The 25,479-nt window shown below is 60.3% G+C and overlaps 2 protein-coding genes across 9 annotated transcripts; both read right to left on the reverse strand.

Moving 5' to 3' along the window:
• Positions 1 to 700: 700 nt before the first annotated feature.
• ASIC3 (acid sensing ion channel subunit 3) lies at positions 701 to 6,758 on the reverse strand. Of its 5 annotated transcripts, none has more exons than XM_047763066.1 (12): positions 5,229 to 6,758; positions 4,070 to 4,914; positions 3,024 to 3,174; positions 2,715 to 2,842; positions 2,370 to 2,571; positions 2,208 to 2,264; positions 1,953 to 2,100; positions 1,584 to 1,675; positions 1,399 to 1,478; positions 1,249 to 1,320; positions 1,008 to 1,066; positions 701 to 866 (listed from the first exon to the last, which is right to left on the reverse strand). In XM_047763066.1, exons 2-12 carry the CDS (start codon positions 4,601 to 4,603, stop codon positions 788 to 790), a joined length of 1,602 nt encoding a protein of 533 aa, XP_047619022.1. In that variant the 5' UTR covers positions 4,604 to 4,914; positions 5,229 to 6,758; the 3' UTR covers positions 701 to 787. The 5 variants fall into 5 exon arrangements, with proteins under 5 accessions (XP_047619022.1, XP_047619018.1, XP_047619020.1 ...); XM_047763062.1 differs by having other exon boundaries at positions 2,703 to 2,842; XM_047763064.1 differs by having other exon boundaries at positions 2,715 to 2,845.
• A 64-nt stretch (positions 6,759 to 6,822) lies between these two features.
• On the reverse strand, positions 6,823 to 25,155 carry ABCB8 (ATP binding cassette subfamily B member 8). Of its 4 annotated transcripts, XM_047763058.1 has the most exons (17): positions 24,973 to 25,148; positions 20,409 to 20,721; positions 19,919 to 20,074; positions 19,748 to 19,842; positions 19,500 to 19,605; positions 17,814 to 17,975; positions 17,621 to 17,706; positions 17,408 to 17,505; positions 16,901 to 17,006; positions 13,141 to 13,174; positions 12,834 to 12,970; positions 12,538 to 12,632; positions 12,157 to 12,290; positions 11,321 to 11,468; positions 9,525 to 9,775; positions 8,760 to 8,888; positions 6,823 to 8,258 (listed from the first exon to the last, which is right to left on the reverse strand). In XM_047763058.1, exons 1-16 carry the CDS (start codon positions 25,065 to 25,067, stop codon positions 8,763 to 8,765), a joined length of 2,142 nt encoding a protein of 713 aa, XP_047619014.1. In that variant the 5' UTR covers positions 25,068 to 25,148; the 3' UTR covers positions 6,823 to 8,258; positions 8,760 to 8,762. The 4 variants fall into 4 exon arrangements, with proteins under 4 accessions (XP_047619014.1, XP_047619013.1, XP_047619016.1 ...); XM_047763057.1 differs by having other exon boundaries at positions 6,823 to 8,888; XM_047763060.1 differs by lacking the exon at positions 20,409 to 20,721 and having other exon boundaries at positions 6,823 to 8,888; positions 24,973 to 25,155.
• Between the last annotated feature and the right edge of the window lie 324 nt (positions 25,156 to 25,479).

Raw genomic sequence — 25,479 nt, forward strand, 5'->3', positions numbered from 1 at the left:
GAGGCTTCAGCTCTGTGAGGAGGCTGCGGGGCTGGCGGGGGGCTGTTCCGAGCAGCGAGGGGCAAGCTGGGGCTCGATCCCACATGTGAGACGAGTCCTGATCTCAGAGTTCCCACTGTGGCTCCGTGGTAACAAACCCACTGCATCCACGAGGATGTGGTTGGATCCCTGGCCTTGCTCAGTGGGTTAAGGATCCCGTGTGGCTGTGGCTGTGGCCAGCAGCTGCAGCTCCAATTCACCCTCTAGCCTGGGAACTTCCATATGCCAAGGGCACGGCCCTAAAAAGCAAAAAAAAAAAAAAAAAGAGAGAATCCTGATCTCATAAGATAGGCTGACAGCTGGTGTTCTTGGAAGTGGACCTGCCCCCATCTCCTCCTGTCCTGCCCCCGCTCCCTCCTTGCCACACTCAGGCTCAGAGCCTTCTTGCAGCCTTTCCCTTAGAGGGCCTGGACAGTTGTCCTGCCACCACCTCCTCCTGCCTTCACACCTGGCTTTGGGCTCAGGACTCCGAGATGTCAGTTTGACAGACTCATTCACGTGGAGGGGCAGGGGACCAGGCTCTTTCCTGCCCTTCTCTCAGAGGAACAGCTCCAGTGGTTAACATTCCAGACACGGTGTCTGCTGGATGATGGCTTGTGCCTGAGGAGGGATGGTTTGGGCCTGGCCAGTCAGCCTGAGAGAGGAGCAACTGAGGCTGATGCACTAGATGCACTAGAACTTTATTTGGGGTGAAAACAGCGAGGACACGTGTCCGGGATGTCAAGGTGTGGCCCTGAGGACACTGAGTCTAGAGCTGGGTGACCAGGTAGCCCGTGCGGTGGGAGGCAGAGAGCGTCTTGGGGACGGCACAGGGAGCAGGGGGAGGCCTGGGGAGACACAGACCACGGCACTGGGACAGGAGGCCTCGCACTCAGCGCCCTGCCCCTGCCCCCAGGCCTGAAACAACTTGCCCTCTGGACTAGGCCTGCCCCTCCTCCCTTGACCTTGGAGGGCCACTTCTTTGTTACCTGAGACCCAGGCTGAGGTGGGGAACTTGGGCTCCATGGCTGCCCAGGCCTTCCTGAAGCTGTGGGAGGAGGGAGCGGGTCAGAGGTGCAGAGGGGTCCACCCTCCCGGGGCCCAGCAAGGTCAGTGCACGCCCTCCTCCGCCGTTCTTTCTCAGCTCCGTGGGGAAGGGGGGGGTCTACGTTGGGGTGGGGGCTGGGCACCCACACCAGGGATGGCAGGGGAAGGTTAGGGCGCTGTTACCAGATTGGTGCTGGAGTGCCTTTGGGAGCGCTTTCGTTTCCAGAAGTATCCCAGGACTCGGTCCCGGAACACCTGGGGGCAAGCCGTGGTGAGGTCCGGGATCCTGTGGCTGGATTTGTGCCCCCGCCCCCAGCCAGGGCCCAGGCCCACCTCGCAGAGGAAGTCCAAGATCTCAAGGATAGTGAGCAGGCTGGCCCCGATGAACAGCCCCATCTGGCCCCCAATGTCCCCTGCGGAGACCAGGTCACCAGTCAGCTCACAGCTACCTGCTCTGCCCACAACACTCCAGACCTCAGGGCACCTGTGCGCACAATGGACCTGCACACACCACACACCTAGCAGCTCGGACACCTCGTAGGCCTTCTTCTGCTCCACCATCTCGTAGTTGAGGGCCTCGAAGAAGATGTCCAGCACTAGCACGTTCTCCCTGGGAAGAGAGACGCCGGGAGCGTTCGCCGGACACCGCTGGTGCCGGCTGCCGGCAGGAACAGGTGCCCCATTCCCTCTGGTCTGTGGACCCTGGGGCGGGGCGTCACTGTTCCCATTTTCAGAAGAGCCAAAGTTGGAAAGGTTGAGCAGCTTGCCCAGAGTCCCCAGCCCCGTGATGATGGGGTGACCTGTAGCCTGGTGTCCCACCCGGGTGTGGGCAGGATGGCTGGGCCCGGAGGAGCGCCCCCGCCCCGCCCCCGGGCCTGCAGGCTCACTCGATGTAGGCCTCGCTGCGGTTGTGTTTCCGGGCCAGGTAGCGGGCAGAGGCGCGGCTCGGGATCCGCACCATGGAGAGCTCCTTGGCGTAGCGCGTGGTGGCGCAGGGGTTGGGGCAGGTGCACACGTCCTGCCGCAGCATGGCGTCTGCCGGCCACAGGCGCCAGGGTCACGGCTGCCCTCGGGGCCGGATCGGGGTCGCGGGCCGGGTGGAGCGGGGTGGGGACGGGACGCGGGGGAGGCACGCCGCTTACCCAGCGCGGGGTGGGCACAGTCCTTGTACTGCTGGGGGCTGCACACTGGCGCGCCGCCTGGGGCCGGGCGGAGGAGTCGGGGAGTCGGGATCAGGCGCGGACCGGCCTCCCCACCCCAGCCCAGCCCCGGACGCCCTCCTCCCGCTGCCGCACGCCCCTTACCAGGCATATGCATCATTCGGCAGCCGCACTTCCGAGTCACAAAGCGAGTCTGGCAGGCCAGGCGACACCCCATTAGAGTATAGGGAGGGCTTGGGACCGGGCTGGGACTGGAAGGACCCAGAGGATCAGAGGGTTCTGGCTCAAAGTCAGGGTCCAGAGGTACAGAGCTGCAGTCACCCCAGGGTGGTGGCAGGAAGCTCAGCTGTAGAGGGGCGGGTTAAGGAGGCTGTGGAGGGAGTGTGGGCCCCACAGAATGTGAGGCCACTGGGGTTGAGGTTGCAGGTAATGTGGGCCGAGGAGGGGGTTGGGAGCCCGGGGAAGTTTTGAAGGTACCAGGGAGGATACTTGCTGCTTCTGGCAGGACACAAAAGTCTGGTAGCCGGGGGCCACCCCGAAGCCCAGCTGGTCGATGATTGGTGGCTCCTCCTGGCTGTGGATCTGCACTCGGATCCCTACCTCAAAAGGGGTCTCCTCTGCTGGGAAAGGGGGACCCTATGCTGCGGCCACCTCTCCCCAGGACTGTGACCAGCTAACCCTGTCCCTTTCTCCCAGGAAAGGCCAGCCTTCAGGGCCCTCCCCACACCTCCTCTCCGGCCCAGTGCCTTTGGCACCCCATCTACGCCGCTCCCCAGCCTCGCACCCGCGATCTCATACCCACGTCTCTCCACACGGGCAGATACTCATCCTGCTGCACGTCCAGCATGACCTCCAGCCCGCTGCCCATCCCGCCCTTGGGGGTGGTGAGAAGCTCTGCCCCGTTGGCGCCGGAGTTAAAAGTGTAGCATTGCCCCATCTTGGTGAAGACCTTGGGGGGAGGGGCAGACAGATGACAGAGCTCAGCAGCCAGCCCTTCCCCCAGGCCAACACCAAGGCTGTGGGGACCTCTCCCCCACCCCCCACCCACCCCCATCCTCTATTTGGGTCTCTTCTTAGCACACTGGCGCCCACATCCTTTTTTTTTTTCCTTAGGGCCACACCCACGGCATATGGAAATTCCCAGGTTAGCGGTCAAATCAGACCTGCAGCTGCCCGCTGACGCCACAGCTCGTGGGAACACTGAGTCCTTAACCCACTGAGCAGAGCCAGGGATGGAACCCACCTCCTTATGGATACTAGTTGGGTTCCTTCCCTCTGAGTCACAGCAGGAACTCTCGAAGCCTACATCCTAATGCCCCCAGACCCTCCCTCACATGGGCACATGCAGCTGGGGCCTCCTTGGCTCCCGTCACTCCAATTCCTCACCCTTGGCCCCCAGCCCAGGGCAAGTGTTTCTTTGGAGACTGGCATAAAGGGAAGAGGCTCCCAGTTGCCCGCCTCCAGGTGTGGCAGGATGTTGAAGAGGCAGAGGGAAAACAAGTGCCCTCCCCCTGGCAGAGAGAGGGGTCTCCTGCCCTAGAACACCAGACCCCCCAACCCCGCCCCCCAGGAGTGGGCTGCCATGGCCCAGGGCCAGCCTGTGAGCACCCCTTGCTGGGACACATGACCTTACACACTGCAGTCCGGCTGAGGGGCAGGGAGGGCCCTGAGGAGGATGGCTTCCCTGGCAGAAGAGAAAGCCACTGGCGGGGTGGGGCAGCTGTGGCCTAGCTGGGCAGGAAAGGCTCCTCCAGCGCAGGTGTTAAGGTTCCCTGGCTTTGGGGGAGGCTGGGCCGGCCGGGGCTCCAGGCTCCCTGGCTGGGTGGGCGGGGCGGCCAGCTCACCGTGGTGAAGTTCTCAGGGCCGCAGGGCCAGCCTCGGTAGCGGCAGTCTAGGAGCATGTCCTCGAGGGCGTGCCCGGCCCGGGCGTAGAGCCGGGCCACGTCGTAGCTGGGGCTGGGCATGAAGCCGGGCGGCGCGGGGGGCCGGCCCAGGGCGCGCAGGTAGGCGGCGTGCTCCGCAGGCTCCAGGCCCAGCAGCCCGGGCCCGGCCCAGTGCAGGTCGTTGGGCGTGAGGCGTGAGCGGCGCAGCGCGTTGATGTTGCACAGGGTCACGGCCGGGAAGGTGAGCCGGTGGCTCTCGCGCTCCTCCAGGGCTGTCTCGTGGTGGAACTCCCCATAGTAGCGCACCCTCCCTGCCACCTGGTAGAGGAAGGTGGCCAGCGATAGGAGCACAGCTGCGGCCCACAGTCCCCGGCGTGGGGTCAGGCCCCCTGGGCCAAAGATGTGGCCCAGGCCGTGCATCGAGCAGTTGCTGGCGAACACTCGGATGTCGGAGGCGGGCCGCTGGGCCTCCTCTGGCCCTGAGGGGGACTTCATGGCTGGAGCCCGGGGTGAGGGTACCGAGAGGGCTGGGGGGTGGTGCCCAGGCTACAGGGGCTTGGAAGGAAGGAGAGGGTCGCTCCGAGGACTGGGAGGGGCTGAGAGGGGATTAGGAGGGTCGGCAAGGAAAGGAGAGGGTGGAGGACAGGTGGGGAGGCACTGGCCTTTCGAGACCGGACGTGGTGGCCTGGCGGGTCCAGCTCAGCCTTCTCCAGGCTGGGGGCTCCGCAGCAGAGGCCAGGTAGGATGCAGCCGGCGTGGCTGGCGTGGCTCGCTCTGCTGGAGGCTGCTCTGCTGATCCTGAGCTGCTGCAGAGGATTGGGTTTCAGCGGTGAGGGGGCTGGGGGGCCAGCAGAGCAGTCTTGGGGGCGGGGGAGGTCCCTGGGGCCCCAGGCTGAGCCATTAGTGCCGCGTGGGGGGGGCCATGGCTGTGGAGACCAGAGGCGCCAGCAGGAAACCACAGCAATCCTGGATGGGGCTGCAGGGGAGCCCGGAGATAAGTTGGGGCTGGGGGTGCCCTCAGGCCCTCTAGGTTCCCAGCCGCAGCCCCTGCTGTCCGGCCTGAGGGTCTCTCGCTGACCCTCCGCCAGCCCCCCCCCTTCTCCCTTCCCGCTGACCTCACCCTGGATCATTTGCTCTTTCACAAAGAGCGGAGCTGGCTCCTGACCAAGCTGGAAAGTGGTGGGAACTTCGGCATCAGCAGACTCTTCTTTCTGAGCCCCCAGCATCGCAGCCCCGTGTCCAGAAGTGGTCTGTCTCCAGAGAGCCTCCTCCCCACCTCCTGCCTGGGAGGCTGGCTGCCATAGTGACACTGGGCTCCGTCCAGGTAGGACATGAGTGCCCCCTGCAACCCTCCCGGTAACATGCATCCCTATGATTTCATGTCTTTTTTTTTGTATCTTTTCTGTCCCTTTTCGGCCACGCTGTGGCACATGGAGTTCCAGGGCCAGGGATCAGATCTGAGCTGTAGTTGCGATCTAAGCTGCAGCCGCGGCAATGGCAGAACCGTAACCCACGGTGCTGGGCCAGGGATTGAACCTGTGTTCCAGTACTCCCAAGATGCCGTCAATCTGGTTGCACCACAGCGGGAACTCCTGCTTTCACATCTTTTTTCACTCGATAGCATGTTCTGGTGACCATGTGCTATCTAGGACCTGGCTGGAAAACTTCCACGTTTTTAAGTGGCTGCAAACCATTTCATTTATGTGGATTCCTGACATAACCACACCCCTACGGATGGACACTGGGGGTTTCCAGTCTTCCGTGACAAACAATGGTGTCCTCAGCACCACTGCAGAGGCGTAAACTCCCAGAGATGGAACAGAGGCAAAGGCCAGGGTCATTTGATGGGCACCACAAAATCCCCCTCTGTAGGCGTGACACCACTTCGCGCTCCCAGCAGGAACACGGGAGGGCACCTGTTTCACCAAGAGGCCCTCCTAGAGGTAGAGACACTGCCCCGAACCAGCTGCAGTGCCCTGGGCCGTGGTGCCTACACAGCACGACAACGTGGGCTGTGAGAGGGCAGGACAGGGGCATCTTAAGATGCCTCAGATTTCCAGAGGGGACGGTGGGGCAGGCAGGGAGCGCGATCCCAGCGGCTGGCGCAGACACCCCTGGAAAGCAGAGCTGCGGCCGCAAGGTTGGTGCTCACTGGCCTCGAGTGGGACCGAGTGTCTTGCAGACCCAAGGTACAGGGGACAGAGGCCGGGCAGTTGACAGCCGTAGCTGCCGAGGTACATGGAGCCCTGTGTTCGGTTAAACGCTCACTGAGCCCTGAGGAGCTGGGAGCTGGAGCTGCTGCACCGCAGGCCTGAGAGGAAGCAGGTTTATCTTCACTCATTTACTGAAATTCCTATCCAATCCGCGTCCTCCCACCGAGCACTGAGTCTGGGGGTTGGTGGCGGCGGGCTTGGCAGTGAGCGCAACAACGCGGTTCATCAAGTGCACGCAATCACGCCGCGCTGCACTCGCCTGGCCTCCCGTCGGTCCTGACAAGGCTGCAGGTCTCACGGGAGCAGGGAGGTCCTCTCTTTCTGGCAGACATGGCGGCCCATGGCAGTAGGTGCTTAATGAACCACTGTGGGTGTTTTGGCTACACCTGTGGCAGGCAGAAATTCCCAGGCCAAGGATCAAACCTGCGCCACAGCAGCGACCCAAGTCACAGCAGTGACAATGCGGGTTCCTTCACTGGGGAACTCCAACGAACACACACCTTGAAGGAGTGAATAACAGTTTATTGCACAGGTATAACCAGCTTTTGAGGCTGTAGCAGTGTGTTTTAAGCACGTTACCACAGATTATTCTATTTAAACTCCTGAAACCAGCTCTCAAAACTGAGTACAGCTGGGCTTACTATCCATGTGGCATAGCTGCAGCAGCCAAGGTCAAGGCCACACAGCAAGTGTATGGCTGACCCAAGGGGCTTCCCACTCGCCATGGACCTCACTACAGCCCTAAGGGGGAGCGGGTTCAGAGAGGCTGCCCTGAGGAGAGACCCAGCATCTGGTGTCGGAAGGTCTTGGGGGGCAGGAGGCTGCAGCTGTGGCCAGGAGAGCAGGAGCTGGCTTGGCTGGCTCTCCCTTGAGGGAGGGACCGGGCAAGGCAGTGCAAACCTGGCCAAGGAGTTGGGGCCCACCCTCGGCTGCCCTCACTAGGGAGGCATTTAGCTGCAAAGCGCCCCAGAGCCAGCCCTCGCTCTGCTTCCTGCGTCACGACCTCTCATCAGGAAGAAAGCAGGATATCAAATCAGGGTGGCTGTGGCCAATGCTTTGTCCCTAAAACAGCATCTGATCCTAAACCTAAAAGAGCCTATGGGGACTCCCACTTCCGGCTCCTGCACTCACACCTGAGCCGCTGCACCCTCCTCCAGACTGGCCTCCAGTCACAGCTGCCCCTGCTCCATCCCACACCTGGCTGCCACCCTGGAGACGTGGCCTCACCCTCCTACACCATGGGGTAAACCAAAAGGTTTGGCTGCCCTCGAAGGTCTGGCCTGGGCAAGCCCTCTTGCTCACGCAAGGGTGCAGGTTCAGGGGAGTCCTCGGCTGGACTGGCAGCGAAGGGTAAGGTTTCGTGAAGGGAATGGACAGGAGCAGAAGCAAGACAGGAGGGGTGAGGTTCTGGGAGCCGAGCAGGGCTGGTGGGAAGCCCCGGCTGCTCCTAGGTCCCCGGAAGCGGACGGGAGTCCTGCCCCACACGGTTCACACCTTTGCGGCCACAGGCTCGTGCCACCCGGGTGGCCGGGGCGTCCTCTTTCCAGGTGAGGCTCCAGGGGACCTCTCTCAGAGGCTGGCAGTGATGTGGATTGATTTTATGTGTTGTCAGCCCAGAGCATGATGTCAACTGTGCCTTTGTGCTTAGGTGACTGTCAGCCCCAAAAGTCAGCTCACACTCTGTACTCCTGTGGCTGGGCTTTGGGGTGTGTGTCCTCCTTTGTCCCTTTCAGAGGCGGTGTCCTCTTGTGGGGGGGGAGACCACAATCTCATCTGGTGACGGACTCGAGGAGCATGGGGCCAGGGCAGTGGTGAGACAGCCTGGCCCCCGGGGGCTTCGTGTGGAACAGACCACAGCCACCTGCCCCTCTCCCGCCCCCCAAGGGCCAGCGGGCGTGTCAGGCATCCGGGTGAGAGGGCAAATCTAGAGAAAGGACCTTAAAGGAACAAGGAGAAGTTGTTCCCAGGATGGGGACTGCGGGTTTGAAGGGTTGACTCAGGCGGGTTCTCCTGTCCCCAGGGCCCCAGAGGCGTGTCACTGGGGTCAGAGGAGGAGGGTGAGGTCTGGCATAGGTGTGACCCCCACCCCCACCCCCACCCCGTGCTGCTGCACAGATCCCTGCAGCTGCGGTCTGACACCTGCAGGCGGCCAGGCTGGTGGGGGGTGGGGAGGGCCCAGCGAAGGGAGGGGCCAGAGCAGGGGCCTGGGGACTTGGCCTCCTCCTCTGTGCAGCAGGACTCTCAGCTCTGGTGGAGGGGGGCAGGCTGGCAGTGGGACGAGGAGTGGGCCCAGCAGTCCTGGCCTGGATTTTATTGTGATCGGGGGAGCAAGGCAGCCGCCCCCGCCCCAGCAGACTGGCTCTCCTGGGGGCTCCCACCCCAGGGGTTCCCCCAAGCTGAGCGTGGCCCTGGGCACAGATGCTCGGCGGGGACCAGACCTCTCAGGACTTGGGATGCCGGTTCCTGGGGCCTCTGGGCGTCTCAGGAGCGGGGCCATCCAGGGCCTGTCTCCGGATGAGCTCCGAATACAGCCCGCCTTTCCTCAGGAGCTCCTCGTGGGTCCCCACCTGCAGGGGAGGAGGGGAGATGGTCAGCCCACCCAGCACAGAGCTCGGAGGGCCAGCTTCTTAGCAGCTGTTGGGCTCGTCTTCCCGATGCCACTGTCCCCCCCCCAGAGGATACTGTGAAACCAAAACACAGTGGGTGACAGGTCACCACTGGCGCGTCTGTATCTGTCAGCACCTCCTCCCTGCTGAGTTGGTCTGTCCCGTCTCCCTTACAGGGCCCAGTGCCCTGGCAAACCCCCTCAGCTTTGGCTTCAACAAGGCCTGGGGGACTGGGAGCCCTGCTGCAGACCCAGCCTCTGGGGGGGCTGTCGTGGCTGCTCCTTGATCAGGATCCCTGGTGCTCTGTCCTCAGCCCCGGGCCCCTCCCCCAGCTCTGAACACCTCCCCGAGAACTTTCCCCTTTGATCCTGGGAGCCACATTGTAGCTCTGCTGGCTCTGCGCCCCCATTCCCCAAAGGGACAGAGAAAGAAACTGGGACCCTGAGAGGCTAGGGCTCATTTAAGGGCAGGGACTCCTGAATCCACGGGTGCTGCTTCCAGAATACGACCCCCAAACCCTGGGCCAGGCTGGACCCTCACACAGTCCAGCTGAGCCACCCCAGCGCACGACTGCCCCCTCCCTGGGGCCCGGCTGACCTCGCAGACTTGGCCGTGGGCCATGACGACGATCTGGTGGGCCCCCCGCACGGTGCTGAGCCGGTGGGCGATGACCAGCACAGTGCGGCCGGCGCTGGCGCGGTCCAGGGCCTCCTGCACGACCCTCTCAGACTCTGAGTCCAGCGCGCTGGTCGCCTCATCCAGGATCAGCACTGTGGGCTGCTTGATGAGCGCTCGGGCGATGGCCAGGCGCTGCTTCTGGCCGCCAGACAAGGTGGCACCCCGCTCACCTGGAGGGGAAGGCAACAGGATGGAGGCCTGAAGCAATGCTCAGCTTTGCACTTGGGGTGGCCTTGCAGAGGGGCTCAGTCTGGCCCTGTGTGCACTGGTCCTCCCTCTCTGAGAGTGGGGGCGGTGCCCGGCAGCACCCAGATCCCATGTCCCTGTGTAAAAGTGAGCTCACACTCACACAGGATGACAGGGGTTGTGCACACGGAGGGGCTCGGTGCTGCTCAGAGGAGGTGCCGTGCTCCCCTCATTCACTAGGGGCTCAGAGCCATGACAGGCCCGACTCCACCCCCGGCCCTGGCCCTGCAGCTCCGGCCACCTTCTCCTGGGCTCCTGGATCTCTGCTGCTGTGGGGTTACCCCGGACCCAGACGCAGGCTCCTGGGGCACTGGCAGCACAGTGGCATTCAGAATCTACCTGGGCCTTCCGGGAAGGTCACGCTTGGGTCCACAACACCCGAGAACAGCAGAGGCCTGGGAGCCAAAAAGAGCCTCAAAGTGACGTCAGTCGCTGAGCAGAGAGGACAGACCGAAGCCCAGACGAGCCCGGGAGGGCGCCAGATCGGAGGTACAAGGAAAGTGCCCAAGGGTGCCATGTGTGGGCCCCTCCAGTCAGGGGTGAGCCCACAGAACACGGAAGTCGGCTCCACTCAGTGGGGGCTCCACTCAGTGGGGGCCCCACTCAGCCAGACGGGGGCCTAAGTTTCGAGAAGGGTTCAGAACCTTGGATATGCCTGCATCGTGAGATGTGCTGGAGCATTCTGCAACAGAGCCAAGAGACCCTGGCTGATAAACACAGCCCCAAAGGCTGAAAAGAAGACCTCTGAGACGAACTCACGAGGCTGCAACTGCACCACGAAGAGTCTAGTGTGATCTACTCTATTTCAATGTTCCAAAAGCACCAGAGCCTCTTCTAAGTCAGTCAGAAAAGAGTCCTGCTCAACCTGGTCAATCTACAGATAACAAGACGCCTTTAGACGTTCCTGCCATGGCACAGTGGTTAATGAATCCGACTAGGGACCATGAGGTTGCAGGTTCGATCCCTGGCCTTGCTCAGTGGGTTAAGGATCTGGCATTGCCGTGAGCTGTGGTTTAGGCTGCAGACGAGGCTGGATCCCGCGTTGCTGTGGCTGTTGTAGGCTGGTGGCTACAGCTCTGATTAGACCCCCTAGCCCGGGAACCTCCATATGCCGCGGGAGCGGCTCTAGAAAAGGCAAAAAGACAAAACAAAACAAAAGACACCTTTAGGTTAAAGGCTAAGAAGTGGGAAGGGAGCAGGGCCAGAGGCTAAACAAGCACAAGGAGACAACACCCCCTTGCTTCTGGTCAGGTTTTGGGAGCTGACCTGGTGAGCTCTCGAGTCCCCACGTCATGGCTCACTTGTGTCCCCAGCATGCTCCTGGCTCTGCAGCCTGCTTGTGCCTGAACCACACAGGCCTGGCCTCCCCCAGGGCCACGGCTGCGGCCTGGTCTTCCCCGACCCCATGACCGTGTTCCTGTCCTCACCCGAGGGCCTGCAGATCGAGCAGGATGCCTCCCCCGACTCACCCACGATGGTGCTGTAGCCCTCAGGGAAGCTGGTGATGAACTCGTGCGCGTTGGCTGCCCGGGCCGCTGCATAGACCTCGTCGTCAGAGGCATCCAGCTTCCCAAAACGGATGTTCTCCATGATGGTTGTTCCAAACAGGACCGGCTCCTGGAGGTGGGAGGTGAAGGGTCCCCAGGAAACACTCCGACATGGCCCCAAGCCCACTGACAGGTGCATCAGGACCCCTTAAGGGCAGGCAGGGGCGGGTCAAAGTCACAGGTCCAGTAAAGACCGTGAGGTCCAGTGCGGGGGAGGCCCAGCTCCCTGCGGGGCTCGGAGCCTCTCAGGAAGGACCGGAGTGGACGTTGGTGGCAGGGAGCAAGGCCACATGGCCAGGCAGGGTCCTTCCTCTTTGGGGAGAAGGGCAGGGAGGGGGTTTCAGTTTGGTTTCCTCCTCCCAAAGGGGTACCCTTCGTCCACGTGCGGGTGCAGGTGGCCCTTTGTGGGAAAGTGATGGAGCAGGTGCTTCAGACCAGGGCCGCGGGTCCCTGCTTAGTGCGGAGAAGGGCCACCAGCCCCCACCCCCACCCCCGGCAACACCATGTGGGGGTCTGGACCTTCTGGAACCCACGGGGTCATCAGAACCCAGGGATCCTAAAACGGCCATCCTGCTCCCACCTGCTTGTTCCTTTTTAATCAAGGAACAGAATCCCAAGAGCAGCGCTGAGTGCCAGGCCCCGAAGAGGGCTGGGGACCAGTGACGACAGTCCGTCGCGCCCCCACCCAAGAGAGCAGCAGGTGAGGTGGGCGGGAAGGCGAAAAGGCCCAGGCCGCAAGGGCGGAGAGAAGCAGGCACCTGGCTGATGAAGCCGATGACCTGGCCACGCAGCCAGGAGGGGTCGAGGGTGCGCAGGTCCCGCCCATCCAGCGTCACCACGCCCGCCGTGGGGTCGTAGAAGCGCTCAAGCAGGGACGCCACGGTCGTCTTCCCTGGGGGTTGGGGTTGGGAGACAGGCAGTCAGGGAGAGGGCACGGTGTCCCGGGAGAAAGGGACCCCCGGGGAGCAGTGGAAGGACCCCTGCTTCCATCCGACAGAGTGGCCACCACAGGGAGGAGTCCCGGGGTGGGGGGAACGATCAACCGGGGTAGACGGGGGAGGAGCCGCAAGGCAGAAGGGAGAGTAACTGCGTGGAAAGGGGAGGAACCGCAGGGTGGGAGGGGGGCGGGCTCCCCTTACCTCCCCCAGACTGGCCCACGAGGGCCACGATCTTGCCTGGAGGCAGCGTGAGGGTGAAGTCCTTGAGCACCTGGAAGCCCGGGCGGCAGGGGTAACTGGGAGCAGCCAAGAGACCCTCTGTCAGACCAGGGTCCAGGCCCCTCGTTGCCCTGGTCTATCCTGCAGGCTCCCTGAACCGCCCCCACCACCTCGCTTATTGAGAGGGAGACACAGATACACACAGGTCGCCGGACAGCGTCCCTCTCCCGTCCTCAGCCCAGACAGAACTAGCCCTGCGTCCACCCGCTGCCGCTGACCTGAAGCAGACGTCGTGAAATGAGATGGAGCCGCGCAGGTGCTCCCTGGGGATGCAGCAGCCCCCGGACAGCGGGATGCAGGGGCTCAGAGTCATGTACTCGAAGACTCGGGCGCCCGCGCTGAGCCCCCGCACCACCTGGGGAGGGGGTTCGTCTGTGGTGACGGAGGAGGGGGTGGGAGGGGAAGGGGAGGGGCTTATAGCAGCCTCTCTGCTCCCCACCCCGCCAACACCCGGTTCCCACAGCACACAAGTGACGTCGGTGGCTGATCCCGACGCCCGGAGCCACCCGTGACACTGCTACTCACCTGACCAAACAGGACAGAGAGGTTGGCCATGGACCTATGGGCAGAGGAGAAGATGAGAGTGGGCACAGGGAGGGCCTGAGAGAAGTGGATGGAGCCAGAGAAACAGGTGGCCTGCAGCCAAATGCAGAGATTGCTCCTGAAACTGAGGCCCCAGGAGCCAGGGATCCAGCAACACTGGGTAAGACCACCTGCTGAGTTGTTTCTCCTTTTATTTTTTAGGGCTGCACCCACGGTACATGGAGGTTCCCAGGCTAGGAGTTGAATCAGAGCTGCAGCTACAGGCCTACACCACAGCCACACAGGATTCTGAGCCCTGCCTGTGACCTACACCACAGCTCACGGCAACACTGGATCCCCAATTCCAACCATTGAGGCCAGGGATCGAACCGGCATCCTCCTGGGTACTAGTTGGGTTCATTACAGTTGAGCCACAATGGGAACTCCTGCTTCTCCCCTCAGAGCCCGCGCTCTCCTGGCAGGGGCAGGGCTGATCACGGTCCACTGCCTGAGGGCCGGGGCTTCAGGGAGGAAAGGGGCCCGGAAGGCAGGCGCCTGCAGCCCGGGGCACGGAGGGCGGGACCAGGAGACCCACCAAGGGGGTGGGACCCAAGGCTGTCCCGTCCCGAGGAAGCAAGGGCTAATGCAGGCGGAGAGGCGAATGTTAATCTTTCCGCAGAAAGAAGACAGAAGACGCCGGAGCCCAGGGGATCCCTGGAGGGGCCCCGAACAGGACAGAACTCCCTGAAGACACTTCTTGTGGGCTCGCCCTGTGGGAGCGAGGGCACAAGGGTGCATCTGTCCAGTGGGTGGCCTCTTCTGTCATGCAGGCTGCCAGCTGCTAGGAGGAAGGTGAGTCACTGCTCCTTAGTCACCAGTCCCCAACTGGTCCGGGCCCGTGACTGTGCGTCTGTGATCGTGCACCAGGTCCCTCGAAGAGGAGGAAGGCCTGCCTGCCCAGCAGTCTCAGTCTTCCAGCCCCAGCTGGGGGGAGGGAGGAGGAGCAGCCAGGAAGCGGCTCAGAGCACTTGCCAAAGGGAGCGGGAGGCACCAGAAGGGACGGACTGTCTGTTGATGGGAGGGAGCACGTTCTCCACAAGAGACCTGAGAGCCATTAGGGTCTGGCAGAGGCGCCGGTGCCGGGCAGCGGATGAAAACCAGGCGCATGCGGCCTCAGGCTTCACTCTTCCTGGAGGCCCCTCCGGGCTGGGGGTGGGGATGGAGGTGCCCAGCCCCAGTGGGGCCCAGGCTGGACGCCGGCCAGGCGGCCTGGCCCTGCCAGTGGTCTGTCTGGGCACCTCCCGGTCTCTTCCAGGGGACCCGTGCCACCGAAAAGAACACCTAGGATGGGGCCCGAGGTCAAGGCCGCCTGAAGTCCGGGCAGGGCTGCCTCCCTCCCCTCTCCCACCCTCCCCTGCCGGACCCCAGAGGAAACAGCAGCTTCTTTAATGAGACCCAAGTCCTCTAAAGCGGGTGGCAAAGAATCTGTGTGGTGAGGGCCCCCAAAAGCCTGGGCCCAGGGCCTGTGGCTGCGGGAGAGCCTTTTTGGAGTCTAACAGAACTCTGCCAGCTGGCTGGGCAGGGGGTGAGGGAGGGTCAGCACCAGGCTGGAAAGCAGAGGGCACCCGGGGAAGGCCAGTCTGAGGATGGAGGACCAGGCCTGGGGTGTGTGCTGCCCTCCCTGGATGGGGACTTTCTGCCACAGCCCCGTGGAGGCCGCGGAAAGGGTGCCAGGGGTGTTTGTCCCTGTCCGTACTGGGGGTGGGGGGGAGGGGGACCCGAAGTTCCATCAACACAAGAGTCAGAGCCTCTTAGAACCAAGACCACCACAGAACCATCCCTGGGCCTCTGGAAAGGGAGGAACGAGGTTGTGCAGAACCAGAGAGGGTCCCAGCAGGCCCAGGGAGCCCTGAGCCAAGATGGGTGGACTCTGGTCTTTGAAGAACGTTGCTGGGTTTGGGGCCTGCCTCTGACTTGGCACCGTTCTGCCCGGGATGGTGATAAGGGTGAGGGATTCTGGAAGCAACGGCTAACGCACACACAGGTGGTCAGACACAGAACAGGGCCGGACCCCTGGACTCGGGAGGGAGGAGAGAAGGACCCAGACAGAGGGCGTCTGGGCAGATGTTCTCTTGGCGGTAGGGTGGACACAGGTCTGCACTCAGTTATCTGTTACAACATGTGCACTCTAGGTATTTATCTACCGTATTGTTATATTTTGTGTGTGTTTGGTCTGCGTGGTATGTGGGGGGTGAGGAGGGGAATCAAAGTAAAGAGAAATAGCAGAGGAAACTGCCAGTGCTTAGCTTGGAAGGGACAGTAGGCTGTCTCCTCGGTGCTCCTGTGCCACAGCAGCTGGGAGCTCTAGTGCCCATGGGCAGGCGGGGCCGGTGGAGCAGTGGACAGTGAGCCGGGGGGGGGGAAATACAGGGGAAGGGCAGGCAGAGGATGGCAGGCCAGTTCTGAAAAAGTGTCAAAGATGGCCTAGCCATTGGAGTTCCCGTTGTGGCCCACTGGTTAACACATCTGACTAGGAACCATGAGGTTGCAGGTTCGATCCCTGGCCTCACTCAGTGGGTTAAGGATCTGGCGTTGTCATGAGCTGTGTTGTAGGCCGCAGACACGGCTTGGATCCCGTGTTGCTGTGGCCGTGGCGTAGGCCGGTGGCTACAGCCCTGATTGGACCCCTGGCCTGGGAACCTCCACATGCCGTGGGAGCGGCCCTAGAAAAGGCAAAAAGACAAAACAAAAAAAAATGGCCTAGCCACATGTGGAGTTTATTTTATTTTTTGTCTTTTTAGGGCCACAACCACGGCATATGGAAGTTCCCAGGCTAGGGGTCCAATCAGAGCTGCAGCTGCAGGCCTATGCCACGGCCACAGCAACACGGGATCCAAACCGTGTCTGTGGCCTACAACACAGCTCATGACAACGCCGGATCCTTAACCCACTGAGGAGGCCAGGGATTGAACCTGTGTCCTCATGGATACTAGTCAGGTTTGTTACCACTGAGCCACCGTGGGAACTCCCACATGTAGAGTTTAATTCCGCCTTAAAAAGGAAGGCAATTCTGACACCTGCTCCGACATGCGTGAACCGGGGACATTACAGAGTGAAACCTGCCGTCACAAGGAGACAGACACCCTGTGATCCCACATGTATGAGGACCTAGAGGAGGGAGACTCACAGAGACAGAAAGCAGAACGCGGCTGTCAGGGGCTGGGGAGGGGTCACCAGGGTACAGAGGCAGAGCATTTCAGTTTTGCAAAATAAAGATGATCTGGAGTTCTCATTGTGGCGCAGTGGAAATGAATCCAACTAGGCACCATGAGGTTGTGGGTTCAACCCCTGGCCTCGCTCAGTGGGTTGAGGATCCAGCACTGCCGTGAGCTGTGGTTTAGGTTGCAGACGTGGCTTGGATCCTGAGTTGCTGTGGCTGTGGTGTAGGCCAGGGCTACAGCTCCAATTGGACCCCTCACCTGGGAACCTCCGTATGCCGCTGGTGCAGCCTAAAAAAGACAAAAAGACAAAAGGACAAAAGGACAAAAAAAAAAAAGGGCTTATCAAGGAAACTTCTGCTTGCTTAGAAGCTGAAGACGACAAGTGCATCTCAGAGGGTACAGTCAGGGAGCTGGGCTGGAGGGGCTGCTGCTAGCCCGAGTGGGCCCTGGTGGAGGTAGGGGCTCCTGGTGGGGAGTTGGGGAGCTGTCCTCGGAGCAGACCCAGCCAGGCTGCTTAGGGATGAGATCGGCCGCACACTCACCTCTGCACCGTTTGGGAGGCCACCAGGAAGGACATGAGGTCTCCGCCGGTCAACTGCTGTCCGGCCACCAGGGAGCCCCCGATAAATAGGGTGCCCAGGACCATGCCTGCGTGGGGGAAGCACGCGGTCAGGGAAGAGGCAGCGGAGCATGGAGGACAGAGCCTGGCCCACGTGATGGTCCCTGTTCCAGCCCCGGCCAGGGTCCCAGCTGCCTGGAATCTCGGCAAGTCACCAGCATGGTCTCTGCCTCTGTTTCTTCATTTGGGAACAAGTGGGTTGGGGGCACCTCATGGCTCCCTCCCAGGCAGCCCAGCAGCACCTGGCACACAGCTCTGTGGTGACACTGGGCCTACCTGCCCAGACCGGCTCACTGGCATTCGACAGACGCCTGAAGGACATCAGACGGGTGCAGAGCTGCCCCTCGCCCGCCTGGCTGGGGCTCGGCCCTCAATCCTTGGAGCTCACCCCCAGTCTCGACCCGGGTCCCCAGGTGGGTGGCTCACTCACAGTTGAAGGCGATGTTGGAGAGCCCTTGGAACAAGGCGATGCCTCTGCCCAGCTGCTCCGCCTTGCAGCGGGACTCCTCCAGCTCCGCTCCATAGCGCCTGCGGATGGAGGCGGAGCCCAGCCCTCAGGAAGGGGGCGGGCGGGGCATGGGGGGGTGGAGATGCATTTGGGGGGCCCCTCCTGCTCTGTACTCCACCCCTGCTCAGGACTCACTCCTCTTCCCGCTGCTCCATGGCGAAGGCTCGCACGGTCCGAACGTTGCCCAGGGCCTCATCTGCCACACCTGTTGCCCTGGCAACCTGCATGGGGTCCAGAAGTTAGGGAGCTGGGCTGGAGATGGGGAGGGGTGATACAGCAGTACAAGGCAGAGAGGAGTGGGGGTGAGGATGGGAGGGAATTCTGGTACCTGCTCCTGACACTGGCGAGACAACTTTCTGAGCGCTGAGCCCATCAGGGTACCAGCTCCCATCAGAGCAGGCGTGGCCACCATCAGCAGCAGCGTGAGGCGTGTGGACAGCATGGACAGGGACACCAGGCAGCCGGCCACCTGGGTGCAGCTCCGCAGCCCCTGGGGAGTGGACAGGCAGGCTGTCTGGCATCAGCACCACGACATGGGGCACTTTCCCAAGAGTCACCTGGCTACAGCTAGCTCTGCAATCACAAAGCCAAGGCCACAGGTCTGACTCCCGAGAAGCCAACCGACAGTCTACTGGTCACAGAACATAACCCTTTCTCTTTTTTTTGTCTTTTTAGGGCCGCACCCGTGGCATATAGAGGTTCCCAGCCTAGGGGACAAACGAGCTGTAGCTGCCAGCCTACACCACAGCCACAGTGATGCCAGATCCGAGCCGCGTCTGTGACCTACATCACAGCTCATGGCAACGCCAGGTCCTTAACCCACTGATCAGGGCCAGGGATTGAACCCACATCCTCATGGATACTAGGCAGGTGCATTACCACTGAGCCATGACAGGAACTCCCATAACCCTTCCTTTTCTTTTCTTTTTGTCTTATTGTCATCTTAGGGCCGCACCAGCAGCACATGGAGGTTCCCAGGCTAGGGGTCGAACTGGAGCTACAACTGCCGGCCTACACCACAAACACAGCAATGCCAGATCTGAGCCACGTCTGCAACCTACACCACAGCTCACGGCAACGCTGGATCTTTAACCCAATGAGCAAGGCCAGGGATCGAACCCAAAACCTCATGGTTCCTAGTTGAGTTCGTTAACCACTGAGCCATGACAGGAGTTCCACATGAGCCTTTCTTGACCAGCAGGCATTAAGTGACGGGGTGAGAAGGCCTCTGGACCAAGGCATCCTTCCCTTGGACAAGTCCCACTTTCCTTCCTTTCTGCTCTACAAACTGAACAAAAAGACAAGGGTTCCCGTCACAGCTCGGCGGTTTACAAACCCAACTAGTATCCATGAGGACATGCGTTCAACCCCTGGGTTAAGGATCTGGCATTACCACGAGCTGTGGTGTAGGTCACAATCTGGCTCCAATTTGATCCCTAGCCTGGGAACTTCCACGTGATGCAGGTGTTGGCCTTAAAAAAAAAAAAAAAAAGAAAAAAAGAAAAGGCAATGGCTGGGCAACGCTGCCCAGGAGTGGCTGTGGGTCAGGGTCCGGCAGGATCCTGCACCTTCAGTGGCAATGTGGGGGGATGAGGAGAGGACATCAGGGATGCAGCCGAAGGCCACTGCTCACTCTCCTGTCAGCAGGCCAGGCGTTCTGGGGGCCAGGCAGGGATTCTGCTCTCGGCAAAGCTGGGCCAGGAAGAGCTCTTGGCTGAGTTCTTGGGAAGGTTTTCCGGGGAGGTGGGATTTCGGAGCAGGAGAGGCAGCCTGTCATGACCTTGGACACCCCCACAGCACCTCCCTCCCGTGAACGCCCCCATTCTGCCACCCACACCCTCAGAGAGCAGGCTTCTCGCTTCCGTGCGAGCCTAGGCTCAGGGCCCAAGAGCAGGGCAGGGTAGGGCAGGGCTGGCCAGGGGCACCCCCTAGGGGGAGAGAGAGAGAGAGAGAGAGAGAGAGAGAGAGTAAGTATGTGTGTGTGTGTGAGCGTGGGGGGACCAGGGGCACTGACCTGGGAGATGACAAGTTTGAAGGATGATTTAAACTCCTGCACGTCAGTTGTCAATCGGCTCACCAGCTGCCCCGTCTTTTTAGCGTCAAAGAAAGCAATGTCTTGTCTGGGGTGGGACAGGGTGGGGGGCACAGGTGGGGGAAAAGAGGGAGACAGCACCTCAGGAGGAGGCCCTGCCCCCACACATTCCCCCAGGCCCCCCTGGGGCACCTCGCCCCCTCCCCAGCCCACCCCGGGGCTGGCGGTACTGGAGCAGGTTGCTGAAGAGCGCCCTCCGCATGTCCACGGCCATGTGCTCGCCGATGCGGGACAGCAGCACCAGGTACCCGAAGGTCAACAGGCCCTGGGAGAGAGGCCAGGTTCTCAGGGGTGCCGAGGTGGCTCCCCCGGGGGCCCCCAGGCCCACCCCTCTGCTGTACCTGGAGGCCATAGAGGGCGAGCAGCTGGGTGCTGAGGCTCCGGGACTCGGTCAGGAAGCTGCCCACGTGGTCCCTTGTGTACTTGGCCACGATCTCCACCAGCTGACCCAGGAGCAGGGGGATCTGCACATTCACCAGGGCCGCACCCAGTGCCAGCTTGGGGGAGGGCACAAGTGTTTGGAGGGACCGTGCTCGTCCCCAAACCCGGCCCTGACCTCGGCCCTTCCTCTGCCTCTGCTGGCCAGGTTTTGCAGCTCCAGTGTCTCTCTGAGAGTGAAAGCCCAGCTGCCGGCCCCTGGGGACCCCTGCACCCTATCCTCCCAGCCACCCTGGGGAGGTCCTCCTGGTGCCCCTTGGCCCCTGTCCCCGAGCCAGCCGGCCCTGCTGCCTCCCGGGGTCTCCTCTGAGACTCAGCCACGCAGGAGGGCTGCAACCCCCTGGCTGGATCCTTCCCTGACCCTGGTGTGGGGGGTTGGGAAGAAGACCTCACCACGACGGCTGCCCCAAGGACCAGCAGGTGGGGGCGCAGAAAGTGCCAGAAGAGCTTCCAGTTAAAGCGGGGCTCCACGACACAGGGTCTGGAGGAGGCAGGAGGAGCCTCTTCTGCCTCACAGAGTGCCACAAGGCCAAGGCGGGGGCACTTACTCAGAACCACGGGGCCCAGGAGGACCCCCCCAACCCAGCACCAGGCAGAGGGGCTCCGGCCGGGAGCTGGGGGTGCTCGAGGGAGACGGGCCCGGAGCTGGGACTGCAGCCGAGCCACGGCCCCAAGGAGGCAGGAACTGGGGTGGCCATCGGAGGACCTGTCGGGAGAGAAGGGCACTGACAGCTAGAGGCCCCGCTGGCCATGCCCTCTACAGAGCAGCAGCCCCGCTCCTGCCAGCCCTTAAGCAACCTCGGTTCCTGAGTGAGACACACACAGCGGAGAGCAGCTCAGGGAGGAGACGGCGGCGGGTCGTTGAGAGGTAAAGGTGTGCTCCCTCTGGGTCAGTGACCGTCTCCCAGCCCTGCTCCCTCAGACTTGAGGACCCCGGGGCTGGAGAACATGGGTGTTCCCAGCAAATGCGGCTCAGAGAGCAAGCGTGCCCTGGGCCTGGATGGAGAGGCTGCTCTTCTCACTGACAGAGCTGAAGTCATGTGTCCCCAAGCAGCAGAACTGGGACAAGAGAGGAACCCTGCTGTCTGAGTGCAGAAGCCAGGCTCATTCTAGTCTGCCACGTGGGACGAGCCCGAGGTCACGGGCGGCAGGTTCAAGACTGGACCCAAGTCTTGTGACCATGGTCAGAAGCTTCTACAGCCATCGCCTTGGGTCTCCCAGGGCTCGAGCGCTCACACAACGGCGCGTGGAAGGAGAGGGTGCCGGACTCCCCGTCAGCGGAAAGAAGGATGAAAACTCAAAAGCCAAGTAAGGGATCCTGTCATCTGGGACAGGCCAAGCCGCCTCTTTCCTGCCGTTTCACTACCTGCATGTGGCAACGGAGGGTCGTGAGCCTACTGTTCCGGGGCACAGGGAACAGACAGGGGTGAACCGGACAGACCAAACGATCACCCTCGTGGCAGTTAAGCGTGTGTGTGTGTCGGCAGGGGTGGGGGTGGGAAAGGACACACAAACAGCTAATGACAAAGCTTGCCAAGGGCAGGGGCTGGGGTAAAGGCAGAGGAGTCGTATATGGTCCTTTTTAAACACCTGAACTTGAGAGGGCAAAACAATCAGACTTGCCCCCCACCCCTTTTTTAAGGGCTGTACCCACGGCATATGGAGGTTCCCAGGCTGTGAATCCAATTGGAGCTGTAGCCGCTGGCATCCGCCAGAGCCACAGCAATGCGGGATCTGAGCCACATCTGTGACCTACACCACAGCTCCCGGCAATGCCGGATCCTGAACCCACTGAGCGAGGCCAGGGATTGAACCCTCATCCTCATGGATGCTAGTAGGGTTCATTAACCGCTGAGCCATAAGGAGAACTCCAGATTTGCCTTTTTTTTTTTTTTTTTTTCTTTTTGACTTTGCTAGGGCCGCTCCCGCGACACATGGAAGTTCCCAGGCTAGGGGTCTAATTGGAACTGTAGCCATCAGTCTACGCCACAGCCACAGCCACACAGGATCCAAGCCGCGTCTGCGACCTACACCACAGCTCATGGCAATGCCAGATCCTTAACCCACTGAGCGAGGCCAGGGATCGAACCCGAAATCTCATGGTTCCTAGTTGGATTCATTAACCACTGCGCCACGACGGGAACTCCGGGATTTGCCTTTTTTTAACCCACTGAGTGGGGCCAGAGATGGAACCCACGTCCTCATAGATATTAGTTGGGTTCATTACCAATGAGCCACAATGGGAACTCCCAGATTTGCATTTTAAAGATCACAGCAGGTTAAGGATCTGGCGTTGTCACTGCAGAGGCTCGAGTCGATGCTGTGGCATGGGTTCAATCCCCGGCCCAGGAACTTCCACATGCCTCGACTATGTCCCCCCAAAAACCCAAAACGGGAGTTCCCATTGTGGCTCAGTGGGTTAAGAACCCAACTAGTATCCATGAGGATGCAAGTTTGCTTCCTGGCCTCGTTCAGGGGGTTAAGGATCCAGTGTTGCTGTGGCTGTGGTGTAGGCCGGCAGCTGCAGCTCTGATTGGACCCCTAGCCTTGGAACTTCCATATGCCACGAGTGCGGCCCTAAAAAGAAAAAGAAAAACAAACACAAAACAAAAGGAACGCAGCAGAGAGGAGTGGGCTGGAGAAGGAACGGAGTGGCCACACGGAGGCCTGTTGGAAGCAGAAGTTATCTGGCCAAGGGTATATGGCAGGTAGGGTGCTCAAAAGTACAAAGGAGATTATTGATGGAGACAGGCTTTTCACAAACAAACAGATGAGACGTTTTTCCTCTACTATGACAGACTTTCATATTTCCAGACCCTCCTAACTGCAGACTCCATCTCATCCTTCCCTTGTTTCAATGAGGTCTCTATACTGAGCCTCCCCCACCCCATCCACCTGCCTGTTTTCCACCGTGTACTTTATTTTTTTTTAATTTTTTATTTTTTGTCTTTTGTCTTTTTTGTTGTTGTTGTTGTTGTTGTTGTTGCTATTTCTTGGGCCGCTCCCGCGGCATATGGAGGTTCCCAGGCTAGGGGTCTAATCGGAGCTGTAGCCACCGGCCCACGCCAGAGCCACAGCAACGCGGGATCCGAGCCGCGTCTGCAACCTACACCACAGCTCATGGCAACGCCGGATCGTGAACCCACTGAGCAAGGGCAGGGACCGAACCCGCAAGCTCATGGTTCCTAGTCGGATTCGTTAACCACTGCGCCACGACGGGAACTCCTCCACCGTGTACTTTAAATCCATCCAAAATTTAAAGAGAGAGACTCACCCTCCTTCTGTCCTGTGCAAATGCTCCACTTCTCCATTAGAGTATATATATATATAAAACTCAGGTAGTCAGTGTAAGAGCATGGGCTTGGATGCATTCTGTGATATGGCCATTGATTAACATTTGTGGCTTAAGGGCTCCAGTAATAACAGCTTGTCTTTTTAGGGCCACACCTGCTAAGGTTCCCAGGCTAGGGGATGAATCAGAGCTGTAGCTGCCGGCCTGTGCCATAGCTACAGCAACACCAGATCCGACTTACACCACAGCTCACGGCAACGCCAGACCCTTTAACCCAGTGAGTGAGGCCTAGGATTGAACCCACATCCTCGTGGATACTACTCAGGTTCTTAACCTGCAGCTGAGCCACAACGGGAATATCCAGAAATACACTACATTGTGACCCAGCAAAATGAACATATGTATGTCACAGAAAATTGAAATGCTTCACAAAATAAAACTTTCCCTAATTTCTCTTTTAACATGCATGTACTCTAATACATTCACTTTTATTTTTTATTTTCTTGGTTTTGGTTGCACTTGCAGCATGTGGAATTTCCTGGGCCTGGGATCCAACCAGCACCCCAGCAGTGACAACACCATATCCTTAACCCGCTGAGCCACCAAGGAACTTCTATATTCACTTTCAAATAGTCTGGACTCACTAAATTCACTTAATCATCTAATGTGTTATGACTTGAACATATGAAAAACATTGCACCATGAACACACAAATACTAGAATATTATTTGACCTCTTTCCTTGGGTTTCGCTCTGGTTTAAATAACATCAACACTCTTCCTCTTTTCCTAAGGACTCTTCTCAAGCCTTTTAACAATTTACCATGGCCACTTTCCAACTTTTCTCATCTTCTCCAAACTAAGGCTCTAAGCAGAGCTTGGTCACTGCCAAGAACTGGGGGATTACTTCCCAGCACCGGCACTTCTAGATCTAGCTCAGCCCAGCTCCTGACCCCATCAATCAGAAGGGCTTTCCAAATGACACGAGTCTACATCCACCTGCTCCTGCGAATCTGCTGCCTGCTTGGCCCTCAAGCCCTTCACTCCACGATTAGAAAGAAATCGGTCTCTTGCCATAAAGCATTTACAGCGCAGTCACAGTTTCAGGGTCCTGCTCATTTCCCACCTGTGTCTTGCTCTTTTGGAACTAACGTGTGTAGCGCGAACATACAAGAACATATAGACGTGTTACTAAACTGACTGTTTCTGCTCAATGTATCCATATTTAGGAACCATTTTTGTTCAGTTCACCCTGAAGCTTTGGAACAAGAGCAGTACCAAATGTCTCTGGACACTAATAATTTTTGTCCACATCCATAGACCAATTCCAAGAACGAGGACAAGGGGCCGGAAACGGGGTCCCAACACCTGGGCAGCACGTCGCCCCCTGGTGGGGAGAACAGGCTCGGTGTGGTCAAAGACCCAGAGCACCCCCTCCGTCCAGCCCACACGCGGGTACTGACGCGCCAAGTCTCCTGCAGGCACCTGGGTAGTCGCTGTAAATAATTAAGGCCAATCCCTGGGGTACTGACGCCCAAACCCGGGCCGGGCCAGCCTACAACTCCCAGCAGGCCTTGCGCGAGCCCCGGACTCCATCTCCCGGCGGGCCCCACGCCCTGCCGGCGGATCAATGGCCCGCGCTCCCAGTAGGTTTGTCCCTTTTTACCTGACGGCCGAGAATGTCTGGAAGCGGAGAGGTAGTAGTGGCTTGCCTCGGACAGGGCCACCGCGAATCCCAACCCGAAATAAGTGCACCAACATGATGAGGAGAGAACAAGAGCGACCGACAACGGCGGCTCACCCTTATCCCACTGAGGCGTCCATGTTGGCTCAGGCTCCCATCCCGACAGCCCTCTCGCGGCTCGGGGTGATTGGCGGAAAGAAGCATCAATATCATCGCAAGCTATGATTGGAGAAAACCTTGCTCACCCGTTTGCTTCTGGAACTCTGATTGGAGAGAGGTGCCTGTCGCCCGCCCCCAGCTCTGGGAGGAGCCGAGCAGTTGGGATTTCCCCCCTCCTCCCTCGACCCTCTTTGGCTCTGGAGTGCAGTTTTAAAGGTGTGCGGAGTGCGCTCTCCTCTTCGGCGTTTCCACAGTAACGCGTCAGCTGCTGACCTCGAGGCCATTCCCTTGCGGGTACTCGTGGAAGACTGTAGATGTCCCGGAGTCTCC

Source organism: Phacochoerus africanus, chromosome 16 (genome assembly GCF_016906955.1).
Source record: "Phacochoerus africanus isolate WHEZ1 chromosome 16, ROS_Pafr_v1, whole genome shotgun sequence".
Taxonomy (NCBI): domain Eukaryota; kingdom Metazoa; phylum Chordata; class Mammalia; order Artiodactyla; family Suidae; genus Phacochoerus; species Phacochoerus africanus.

What these genes read in the sequence shown, in the direction of transcription:
- ABCB8 (XM_047763058.1), bottom strand. Translation starts at nt 25,067, where the DNA reads ATGTTGGTGCACTTATTTCGGGTTGGGATTCGCGGTGGCCCTGTCCGA. An exon ending in TCGCCCTCTATGGCCTCCAG is followed by an intron (nt 19,843 to 19,918) that starts GTACAGCAGAGG and finishes CCTCTCTCCCAG; the next exon opens with GGCCTGTTGACCTTCGGGTA. An exon ending in TCAAACTTGTCATCTCCCAG is followed by an intron (nt 17,976 to 19,499) that starts GTCAGTGCCCCT and finishes TCCACTCCCCAG; the next exon opens with GGGCTGCGGAGCTGCACCCA.
- ASIC3 (XM_047763061.1), bottom strand. Translation starts at nt 4,603, where the DNA reads ATGAAGTCCCCCTCAGGGCCAGAGGAGGCCCAGCGGCCCGCCTCCGAC. An exon ending in AGCAGCAAGTATCCTCCCTG is followed by an intron (nt 2,572 to 2,702) that starts GTACCTTCAAAA and finishes GCCCCTCTACAG; the next exon opens with CTGAGCTTCCTGCCACCACC. An exon ending in CCGAATGATGCATATGCCTG is followed by an intron (nt 2,265 to 2,369) that starts GTAAGGGGCGTG and finishes GCCCGGCCCCAG; the next exon opens with GCGGCGCGCCAGTGTGCAGC.